Below are 12,324 nucleotides of genomic sequence, written 5' to 3' on the forward strand. Positions count from 1 at the left end.
TGGGTGTTGTATGGAAACCAATTTGGTGTGCTCGCTTCGGCAGCACATATACTAAAATTGGAAACCAATTTGGCAATAAATTTCATATATTGGAAAAAAAAACCTGTTATTTTGAATTCTTTACCAGATAAATCACAGAGCTCCATGTCACAGGACCAATTACTGGAAAATTAATTGTGACCCTTTGGTGGTGTCATGTTTCCTTGATTTTTCATATTTCTTGAAGTTTTGCATTACTATCTTCCCATGCAAAGTACCAGTCATCTCCAGTCTTTATTAACTGTCATCAGGAGAGAAATATCTTCCCTCAGCTCTGCTAGTAATTTGAAGGTTTCATTAGACCCTCTATGGATACAGCTGATCCACACTTTTTACTCATTTATTGGAAGAGTTCTTAAGCTCATGTGCCTTCTCTTGACTCCACACCAGGCCATGTTTTGACTGTCTTCCTTTTGTTTTACTGAAAGTAGCAGTAAAGCTCAAGTTTGTGGTCTCTCCCTGGTCCACAGATTCGGGTCAGTCTTCTGTGTATGCTCAATAGCTCTTGCCATCACCTTTGGGAACTTGTACAAAGATCCAGACACAGGACTGGGGAGGGGCTATGTGTGTGTGGGTGAAGAACACTAAGCACTAGGGTGCTCCGTGGGCCAGTTGAGGGGATCTGCAAGCAAGGTACTCCTGGTGGCTTGCCGGTGAGTTTCTTGATAGAGTCGTGACACGCTTGGTAGGATCTGTGTCCCTTCCATGACCTCTGCGAGTCCAATCTGCTGCTCTCTCAGTTTCTTCCCATTTCCTAAAGCCATGCAGCTCTAGATTCAGTCCTCTGGATGTGGCAGATAAACCTCCATACAGCATTCTGCACAGCTGGGGAAGTCAGGTTTTCATTCACCCTTTCACTTCCCTCCACAAGAGAAGTCTGGGGCTAAGATCTTTCTTGGGCCCTCAGTTATGTTGCCTTGGGAGCAGGGTGGTACAAATCAAATCAAACTGTTCCTCTGACCCTCTCCAATGCATTCAAGCTAGTATTTTTGTTGTTGTTCTAATTTTTTTTGCTGTAACTTCTCCTCTGGACTCCTGAACTTCTACAAAGTCTCTCTCATCCATGGGTGACTGTCCAACAGTGTTTTTTTTCTAGGCCTGTGGCTGAGAGGGCTTGGAGACAGTTCACAGGCCACTGCAGCGTCCATAGTCAGGACTAAAATGTGTATGCCTATTTCCTGACACACAAGTCAGTGAGACTCCTCAGGACTGATGGCTTATGGTGCTGGATCTCACAGCTCCCACAGAGGCATTTTTGTCTGTTGATAGGTGCTAAATTATTGTTGTTGAGGTGGAGAGAAAAAAACAAAGGATATTTTTTTATTTTAATTTTTTTAATGTTTGTTTATTTTTGAAGGAGAGAGAGACACAGTATGAGCAGGGGAGGGGCAAAGAGGGGACACAGAATCTGAAGTGGTCTTCAGGCTCTGAGCTGTCAGCACAGAGCCCAATGCAAGGCTCGAACTCCTGAGCCGTGAGACCATGACCTGAGCTGAAGTCGGATGCTTAACTGACTGAACCACCCAGGAGCCCTCAAAACAAGGGACATCTTATTCCACCATGAAACTGCTGTTATTCCTCCAGGGTATTTTGTTACATTTCCTTCATTATTGAGACTGTGTACTTTAAAAAAAAACACATATTTCTTTTTGGAAGCAGAAAAGAGCCCAAAGAGCCAAAGAAATCTTGAAAAAGAAAACTGAAGCTGGAGGCATCACAATCCTGGATTTCAAGATGTATTACAAAGCTGTAAGCATCCAGACAGTATGGAACTGGCACAAAAACAGACATTCAGATCAATGGAACAGAACAGAGAACCCAGAAATGGACCCACAAACGTATGGCCAACTAATCTTTGACAAAGCAGTAAAGAATATGCAATGGAGTAAGGACAGTCTTTTCATCAAATGGTGCTGGGAAAACTGGACAGCGACATGCAGAAAAATGAACCTGGACCACTTTCTTACACTATATACAAAAATAAACTCAAAATGGATGAAAGACCTAAATGTAGGAAGCAAGCCATCAAAATCCTAAAGAAAGCAGGCAAAAACCTCTTTGACCTCAGCTGCAGCAACTTACTCAACACATCTCCGGAAGCAAGGGAAACCAAAGCACAAATGAACTATTGGGACCTCATTAAAATAAAAAGCTTTTGCATAGCAAAGGAAACAATCAGGAAAACTAAAAGGCAACTGATAGGATGGGAGAAGATCTTTGCAAATGACATATCAGATGAAGGGTTAGTATCCAAAATCTTTAAAGAACTTCTCAAACTCAACACCCCAAAAACAAATAATCCAGGGAAGGAATGGGCAAAAGACAGGAAGGAACAGACACTTCTCCAAAGAAGACATCCAGATGGCCAACTGACACATGAAAACATGCTCAACATCACTCATCATCAGGGAAATACAAATCAAAACCACAATGAGATACCACCTGACACCTGTCAGAATGGCTAACATTAACAACTCAGGGAACAAGAGATGTTGGCGAGGATGCGCAGAAAGAGGATCTCTTTTGCACTGCTGGTGAGAATGCAAACTGGTGCAGCCACTCTGGAAAACAGTATGTAGGTTCCTCAAAAAATTACAAATAGAACTACCCTACAACCCAGCAATTGCACTACTAGGTATTTACCCAAGGAATACAGGTGTGCTGTTTCGAAGGGACACATGCACCCCAATATTTATAGCAGCGCTATCGACAATAGCCAAAGTATGGAAAGAGCCCAAAGGTCCATCGACAGATGAATGGATAAAGATGTGGTATACACACACACACACACACACACACACACACACACACAAATGGATTATTACTTGGTAATCAAAAACAATGAAATCTTGCCATTTGCAACCATGTGGATGGAACTAGAAGGTATTAGGCTAAACGACATTAGTCAGAGAAAGATAAATATCCTATGACTTCACTCATATGAGGACTTTAAGATACAAAACATGAACATAAGGGAAGGGAAGCAAAAGTAATATATAAAAACAGGAAAGGGGACAAAACATAAGAGACTCAGAAACATGGAGAACAAACTGAAGGTTACGGGAGGGGTTATGGGAGGGAGGATGGGCTAAATGGGTAAGGGGCACTAAGGAATCTACTCCTGAAATCATTGTTGCACTATATGCTAACTTGGATGTAAATTAAACAATAAATTAATTAATTAAAAAAATGTATTTCTTCTTGGGAATTACCTGATCACGTCCTTTGCCCATTTTTCTTTGGAGGTGATGGCATTTTTTTCCTTTTATAATTTTTTTTTAATTTTTTAACGTTTATTTATTTTTGAGACAGAGAGAGACAGAGCATGAACAGGGGAGGGGCAGAGAGAGAGGGAGACACAGAATCTGAAACAGGCTCCAGGCTCTGAGCTGTCAGCACAGAGCCTGACGCGGGGCTCGAACTCATGGACCGTGAGATCGTGACCTGGCTGAAGTCGGACGCTTAACCGACTGCACCACCCAGGCGCCCCTCCTTTTATAATTCTTTATGGGGTGCCTGAGTGGGTCTGTCATTGAGCATCTGACTCTTGATTTCCAACTCAGGTTGTGATCTCATAGTTCATGAAATCAAGCCCAGTGTAGGGCTCTGTGGAGACAGTGCAGGGCCTGCTTGGAATTCTCTCTCTCCCTCTCTCTGCCCCTCCCCTGCTCTCTCTCTCAAGATAAATAAATAAACATTAAAAAAATTCTTTATATAGTAAGGTTATCAAGGATTTTTTTAAATTTATTTTGAGAAAGAGAGTCAGAATGTGAGTGCGGGAGGGGCAGAGAGAGAGGGAAACAGAATCTGAATCTGATGCAGGGCTCAAACTCACAAGTGTCAGATTATGACCTGAGCCGAGGTGGGACATTCAACCAACTGAGCCATCCAGCTGACCCATCAATTCTTTTCAATAAATATGGCAAATACTCTTCCCCAGCTGGTCTTTCAATCTTATTTTCAATCTTATTTGTAGTGGTTTTTGTTGTTGCTGCTGTTGTTGTTGTTGTAGTCAGAGTATCATTCTTTTGTGCTATTTTCTTTTTTTATTGTGTTTGCATACATCTGCCACCAGAAGGATCAGCTTTGGAAGCAACCAATTATCGGGAAAAGTGACTCATTATCAAAACAGAAAAAGAGTTACTGCATTTTTTAAAATGCAAAAATAGGGGCACCTGGGTGGCTCAGTCAGTTGCGCATCCAAGTCTTTTTTTTAATGTTTATTTTTGAGAGAGACAGAGACTGACAGACAGACAAGCGTGAGCGGGGGAGGGGCAGAGAGAGAGGGAGACACAGAATCTGAAGCAGGCTTCAGGCTCCGAGCTGTCAGCAGAGAGTCTGACATGGGTCTTGAATTCACAGACTATAAGATTATGACCTGAATTGAAGCTGGATGCTTAACCAACCGGGAGACCCAGGCACCCCCAGCATCCAACTCTTAATTTTGGCTCAAGTCACAATCCCAGGGTTGTGAGATCAAGCCCCCTGTCAGGCTCTGTGCTGAGCATGGTGTCTGCCTGAGATTCTCTCTCTCTCTCCCTCTGCCCCTCCCTGATTCACTCTCTTCCTTTCAGGGAAAAAAAATTAAAATCCCGTAAGAGCCCTTTAACAGAGCAAGGCAAAATGTTTGATGTATATCAGAGTAGACACTTAACAACTGTGCATCCTTGGCTGCACTCCCACCTCTAAAATTCTGTATTGATGTATGTGGTTGGTTTAAGAGCCATCATAATGTGGAAACGTAAGAACCAGTAGGATCAAGCCCACAAAGCATGAAAGCAGATGGTTCTGTAGGACCCAGTGTGAATAGACATGTATAATAGGGATTATTTACACTATTTAACATTCTCACAATTAATGGGAGTTTTTAAAACAAGTCTTTTTTTTTTTTTTTTTTTTTCAAATGCAGACAGAATCTTCAGTATTCCAATTGGGAGATGATCATTTACAAGCATTTCAGACAAGATGACTATGCTCATACAAAAGTTTAGTTTTATTATAGCACTTTATGCAAACATTCAGCACTTTTTGCCACTTCTATTATCTTTCAGCAAGGCAGTAAGTTACAAATAAGAAAATATAAACAAAAATTACACTATTTATTAACAAAATCTACTTTGAATTATTCTACAAATTTTTATAATGCAATTAACACCAGTGTTTTATTCCTTTCAATAATATTTCTTTCGATTCCTTTAATGATAAAGCCTGAGGGCTCTGAACTTGGTGGAATGATCTTCAGCTGCAGAAGGAAATGTTAAACAGATAATTCTACATAGCGTTTCCAGTGACGTGCTCGCTTTTTAACTTTGATTAAATGCCATATTTTAACACAAATAGAAAATATTTATATGGTCATAAGGTCACAGTTCACTAGCGCTTTGCTCCAGCCTGGACACTGACCATGGAAAAGTAGATGCCTTTCTGAGCCAGCAGCTGTTGATGTGTGCCATGCTCCTTGACCTTGCCATTCTGAAACACCACTATTAGGTCTGCGTTCTGGATGGTGGACAGGCGGTGAGCGATCACGATGCAGGTGCGGCCTTCTCTGGCTTTGTCCAGGGCTTCTTGGACAACCTGATCAGTAACCACATACATTAATGCTGGTAAAAAAACAGTCCTCTCCTTTCTTCCTTCATAAGGCTCACTCTCGTCCAACAATAGGTCCTCCTATTTTAATAATGGTATCAGTGAAATATAACAGAATTTAAAAAGCCAGGAAGCTGTCATATCAGGAGATAATCCTAGTGTGGATTAGTTCTGAGGCAGGAGTTATCTGTTTTCAAAGTTATGACAATAAATGCAGTCTGTCCGGTCATTTAAAAACGTGTACAGGTATGTCCACCCACACAACATCCTTCAAAGCCACCCTCCGGTCCAGCAATAAAGCAAATTCAGGAAGACTGAGCATAGGCTGACCTTCTGGCATTTTTAAGACAGTATATGGCTCAGAATTAACTTGTCTTTCAGATACCTGAATACTCAACTTTTTCTTAAACTGAAAATGATTACTAATATGTATCTTAAGATACCATCAGCTTTTGCACCGTATTAACCTCCTGCTTTTTTATATAGTTGCTGAGGAGATGCCACCAGTAGAAATAGGAAATTGGCTTCCTGACACAGCTTCGTAGGTCAATACAGAGATCCAGGGCTGCTTTTTGGAGCCTAAGTGCTATAAGACTGATTTCCCCTACTTCATCTTGTTCTCTTGAATAACAGCCACAGAAAGTGTTTAAATTCCGCTGACGCTGACAGCAGACAAAAATAACAATCAACGTATCTAGGCTGAATTTTGTTCTCTACTGTGGAAGACAGAAGCATAAATGTAAAACATTAAAAAAAAATTTTTTTTCAACCTTTATTTTTGAGAGAGAGAGAGAGAGAGAGAGAGAACTCTAGCAGGGGAGGGGCAGAGAGACAGGGAGACACAGAATGTGAAGCAGGCTCCAGGCTCTGAGCTGTCAGCACAGAGCCCCACCCGGGGCTCAAACTCAGGAACTGTGAGATCATGACCTGAGCCCAAGTCAGACACTTAACCGACTAAGCCACCCAGGTTCCCCTTAAAATTTTTTTTTTCAATCTTTATTTTTGACACAGAGAGAGAGAGAGAGAGAGAGAGAGAGAGAGAGGGGAGGGGCAGAGAGGGGGAGATAAATGTAAACCTTTTAAGGACAACCAATTCGACTGCAAATGAATTAAATTCTTACCTTTTCACTTTCTGTATCCAGAGCTGATGTAGCTTCATCCAAAAGCAAAATACGAGGCTGTCTCACAAGAGCACGAGCTATTGCTATGCGCTGCTTCTGGCCACCAGAGAGCTGGGTTCCTTTGTCTCCTACTCTGGTGTTATATTTCTGTGAATAGGGTTTTGTTATTATGAAACATAGAACTGATAATTCTAAAGAAGAGTTTGCTCAGAGAAAACAGGACAACTACTACCATAAACACACACAATAAATTTAAGTTCAGAAGCTGAGAATGGGTTCATAGAGAATTAAACGACAAAAATGGAGCTCTAAACGGCAGGTTTGATCTCTCTTCTTGAAAACAGACATTTGGGTTTTAGAGGTTATGTTTTTGTGTAAACACGTCAATAAATTTATCAGGAAGAATACTTTTATAATGTTAGTCTCTTCCAGTCTTCTGATTTCATTATATTTGGGACAAAGATTGATTTTGATGAAAGAAATCTGACTTGTACAGGCCGTGCAGAAATAAATGAAGCTCATCTTACAACCAGCAGGTGGTGCTCTCTGCATTATTTTAAAGTCAGGGAGGGAAGAAATTCTTGGGATGCTAGCCTTTTGGTATCTGTTTTTATAAACTATTTTCTAATGCTTCAATACTTTTAATGGATGGTAAGGAATTCCACTTTGATATCTAACTTTAAAAGCTAAAATCTCTAAAATTTTTTGATTTCAGAGTTCTTCCAAAGTTCTTCAGATATAGTTTCCCACAGTAGGTAATTGTCATTAACTATTCAATAGGAGGATAGGAACAGGAGTTACGAGGATACATAAGGGAGAGGAGGAACAAGAAACGACAGCATGCACAACCTAGAAAACAATACTGTGGGCTGTGATCTTGGATCCAGAATTTGACTCAACAATTCATGTTCTATACAGGATTGCCTATTTTTATTTGCTTTACCTAGTAACCCTAGTTCACTGGCACTCAGATTGAGATGTCCAGGTGCAGATGGAGTCAGAGGACCCAAGGTGAGGCTCCAGCAGATGCTTTTGACCGGCTCCATCCCAGAGCTGCAGGTGCCTCAGAAGGCAGGAGCCATAGGGTGCCTGGCTGACTCAATCAGTTAAGTGTTCGACTCTAGATTTCGGTTCAGGTCACATCACAACAGTTCGTGGGGTCAAGCTCCACATCAGGCTCTGTGCTGACAATGCGGAGCCTGCTTGGGATTCTCTCTCTCTCTCTGCCCCTCCACCACTCACACTCTCTCAAAAATAATTAAACATTAAGAAAAAAAGGTGGCAGGAGCAATGAAGTGTGTCCCATGTGAGTGCAGGCATTCTCAAGTTGTACTGAGCCAATATCGATCTTGTTGAAGCAGGCAAAGGCAGGGCCGTCACCCTGAAGGAAGCTGGTAACCAGACTAGCTTCTTGCAGGGTGAGGAATTCCTAGTAGGAATCACTCAGGTAAAGAAGTGGGTCCTTGGGCAGAAAAAATAAGACTTAAGGAGTTCTGCCTTCTGTTTGTGCATCTAGACACCGAGGGAAAGAATCATGACACCTATAGGTGTGTGCTCTGTGTGCGAGAGCCCAGGAGCCCAGAAAGGTTGGGTTCCTCTGGTAGACAAATAATGAATGCTAGAGGACAAGGTATGTTTAATAAGCTAGTTAGTATTTACTCTCTGTGTTTGTCTTTGTTAACCACTAGCCCAGTGGCTCTCAAAGTGCAACCTGGTAACTGGGCCATTAAAACACACATTGCTAAACTGTACCTCCAAAGTTTCTGATGCAGCAGCTCTAATATGATGGTCAATGCCCATACTTTAGAACATACTTAATGACAGATCACTAGTAAAGGGGGTTGAAGCTATATCTTTCAAGTTTTCTAGCTTTGGGAAGGACCAATTATCCACAGCTGGGCGAGAAGGTTAAAAGGAGGGAAGAGGGGGAGCCTGGGTGGCTCAGTTGGTTGAGCGTCTGACTTTGGCTCAGTTCATGATCTAGTGGTTCATGAGTTCAAGCCTCTTGTCGGGCTCTGGGCTCACAGCTCAGGGCTTGGAGCCTGCTTCAGATTCTGTCTCTCCCCCCGCCCCCCACTCTCTCAAGTATAGATAAACATTAAAAAAAATTTTTTTTTTAATTAAAAAGAGGAGGGTAGAGGGACAATTCCTCCTCCCTGGAGGTCTATGATGTGATGGCAGAAGTTATCGGAAGAAGAGCTTCAGGTAAAGGAAACCTTGGGAAACAGAGCCAGCTGTTTTTGCCATCCTTCTGCATAAGGAGATTGCCTTCTGCTGGTTTGAGGCTACTGAGCTTTATTTTTAGGGGTGCTTCCTAATAAGAAAACTAGTAATAATGGGAGGGGGTATAGATATACCAGATAAAGGTGACTTCAAAACGCAGAACCTGGGGCACTTGGGTGGCTCAGTCAGTTAAGCGCCTGACTCTTGGTTTCAGCTCAGGTCATGATCTCAGGGTTCATGGGATCGAGCCCCACAATGGGTTCTTTGCTGACAGCACAGAGCCTGCTTGGGATTCTGTCTCCTCCTCTTTCTGCCCCTGCCCTGCTCTCTCTCTCTCTTAAAAAAATAAAATAAATAAATAAATAAACATTAAAAAAAGAAACAACGCAGGACCTAAGGGTTTAAGATAATGCAAGAGGTTCCTTTTATTTAACTTCCCAGGAAGAATTTAGAGGGCATCCACAGACGATAGCCCTGGGAGCCCCAAAGAAGGTTTCAATAATCAACCCTATAAGCAGAGATTGGGACCCATGAAATGTGCAATGGTGAGAGATTACATGTTAAAACATCCACTCCAAGGGCTCAACTCTTTTCAGGGAGAGCCTTCTTTCTGACATGGCCTCAGTTCTCCAGCCTGGCCCAACTCCACCCAGGTAGGTATGCAGCTTGGGGGAGAGCAGCAAGGAGGCAGACGGAAGGCAGAAATTGGGGTAGAGGGGCTTGTGCCTGCTCCTGCAAGCCCTACACTAGTCTCAGAGGGAAAGACCTGCCCCAGATATGCACTGTTCAGTCAGGCTTGCTCACAGGGAGAGCTAGTTGGGTAATCAGGCAAACATAATAGCAAATGGGGATACAAAGTGTGGGTAGATGTTGTGTACAGATGGGTATGTATTTTAGTTGCTCACTTCTCTTCACCTTTGGGAAACCAGGCCTATAGAAATCAAACTGTGGGTCAGGGAGGCTGCCACAGGTTCCTGGGCTCCTAATCTGGAGAAAGACTTACGTCAGGCAGTGTCTCAATGAAGGGGTGGATGTTGGCCTCCTTGGCTGCGCGCACAATCTCTTCTTGTGACACCACCCGGCTGTTGTCTCCGTAAGCAATGTTCTCACCAATGCTACAGTCGAACAGGATGGGCTCCTGGGACACGATGCCCATGTGTGCTCGGAGCCACTGGACATTCAGGTGCTTTATCTCTTTGCCATCAATTAGCTGAAAATGAGAGTTCACAGAAAACTTCAGGACCAGCACATTTTTAATTTAGCAAAATCAGTATTGTTATTTCATACATTAAAATTGCCAAGTTACCGTGGGACACCGTTTTTGTTGCTGAGTTTGGACCATCAAAATTAACTAAACGAGGTCATGGCTGTATGTTCTGATGAACTGCCATGTTTCTTCTGTTTTAACCCTGGTTTCCAATACATGAATGTGGTAGGCGGGATAACGCCTGCCCTCCAAGATACCCACGTTCTAATCCACGAAACCACTGAATGTTAGATCACATGGCAAAAGGGAATTAAAGTGTAAAGTTGCTCATCAGGTGATCTCAAAATGAGAAGATGATCTGGGATTATCCAGATGGGTCCAAAGTAATCATGAGGGTCTTTGAGCAAGAGGGAGGCAGGACAGTATCAGAGTGATGCAATATGACAAACACTCAAGTTGTCATTGTTGGCTTTAATATCGAGAGAGGGGCCAGGAGCTAGAAAAAGTAAGAGAAGAGTCCCTTTAAGCCTCCAGAAGGAACACAGCCCCAGTAACACTTTGATTTCAGCCCGGTAAAATCCATTTTAGACATCTGACTTCCAGAATTTGTAAGGCAATAAGTTTATGTTGTTTTATGCCACTGAATTTACTGGCACCCTCATTCTTATGTATCAATTTTTCACAAGAAATGTAGCTGAGATTAAACTGGAAGTAAGTAACTACTGTGAGCACTCAATAGGTTTTGAGGTCAGGTTTCTAAGAATTAGGTTTTGGTAGAATGGGATGCAGCAGTTAAATGGAATAGAAGTGTGTGTGGGAGGTGGCTGCTGTATCTGTAAGTAGTTGTTGATCTTGGGGAAATAAATTAATTTCTCTGACCATTTTGTTGTGGGTAAGACAGATATTATGATAATAATTCCTATACTCATAAAACTGAGGACATGAGATTATGTCTGGACCTTACTCAGCACAGCGCTGGGCACTGAGTAAGTGCTCAAAGATTGTCAGAGACTGGTAACTCTGTGCCACTGTCACTGAACACTGTCATAGCCACTGTGTCACTATCTATCCATACAGTGGATGGACAGAGGCCCGGAGGGGGTGGGGGATGAAAGGGTGGACAGACATCTACAATGCTGAGCCAATGGAGTAAGAAGGAGAAGCTATCTCTTCTCTAAGTGACCTGGCTCCCTGGGTTGCTCTGCAGAAGCCTGGAGATCTACTTTGCAAGAGAACTCTGGTATTCAGATGAGAGAGCTATTCATCCCCTCTGAAGAAGACATCAGTGACTCAGCTTCAAGCTTTGCTCAGAGTGGTGGTGACTATATCCTGAGCTGTATATGCTCTTTGGATCCCATGTGCCTGGCTGGGTGCCCCTAGGAGACAGCTGGCCAGGGGTAGGGTGCAATCTTTGCTGCAGGAACACGGCTTCTGGTTGTGAAGCTGGCACGTGTGGGGATAGAAACAAAGCCATGACCTTGTTAGTAACAAGCCCAGTTGCCATGGAGACTATTCCAGCATCTGTGTTCCAGGCTTTCTTACAGTGTTAAGTGAAGGTGGGAAGTAGAAGGTGGAGAGAGGCAATAAAGACTATACAAGGATGTGGCGAAACAGCAGGTCTTGTTAGATCGAACACTGTACTTGAGAAATGGAAATTTCAGGAAACAAGGAGTGGTTAAATTTTTTTTCCAAGCTTATGCTCCTGGGAAGGAAACGGACATTGCCTAACTAATATAATTAGACAAATCTGAATGATCCCATCACGTTTTAATGAGTTTCCCTATCACACTGAATACAGTAACACTCTTGGCTCTCTTCATCCCCACATGATACACTGGAATTAGAAACTACTTAAAACCTGTTTCTGCAGAGAAAACATTTAGAAATCTAAAGATAAAAGAGATCAGTGCAGAGGTTATTTGGCTGAGGCATGGGTGAAGGTCTAAGGGAAGACCAAGGAACTCTGGGGAATCAGTGAACACTGTTCAAAAGACACTGGCCTAAATAAAAACTTAATGAGGAAAGTAAACACATTGGTAATAATGAGATCAAGCCAGATTAAAATGACTAGCTATCTCTATTCCAGACTGTTCAATGTACTGCTGCTTTCATCAGCACAATCAAATATGTGTTATTCTGCTATAT

The 12,324-nt window shown here is 42.5% G+C and overlaps 1 protein-coding gene across 7 annotated transcripts in view; it reads right to left on the bottom strand.

Annotated features, from left to right (window-relative positions):
- Positions 1-5,011: 5,011 nt before the first annotated feature.
- Positions 5,012-12,324, bottom strand: part of ABCB1 (ATP binding cassette subfamily B member 1) — a 234,141-nt gene continuing 226,828 nt past the window's right edge. For 6 of the 7 annotated variants that reach the window (XM_019814933.3, XM_045041350.1, XM_019814935.3 and 3 more), the window contains 3 exons: positions 9,976-10,182; positions 6,750-6,896; positions 5,015-5,616 (listed from right to left, as the gene is read on the bottom strand). In XM_019814933.3, the coding sequence (XP_019670492.2) occupies positions 5,413-5,616; positions 6,750-6,896; positions 9,976-10,182 (558 nt within the window). In that variant the 3' untranslated portion in view covers positions 5,015-5,412. 7 annotated transcript variants of the gene reach the window in all.

This window comes from Felis catus, chromosome A2, assembly GCF_018350175.1.
Source record: "Felis catus isolate Fca126 chromosome A2, F.catus_Fca126_mat1.0, whole genome shotgun sequence".
NCBI lineage: Eukaryota > Metazoa > Chordata > Mammalia > Carnivora > Felidae > Felis > Felis catus.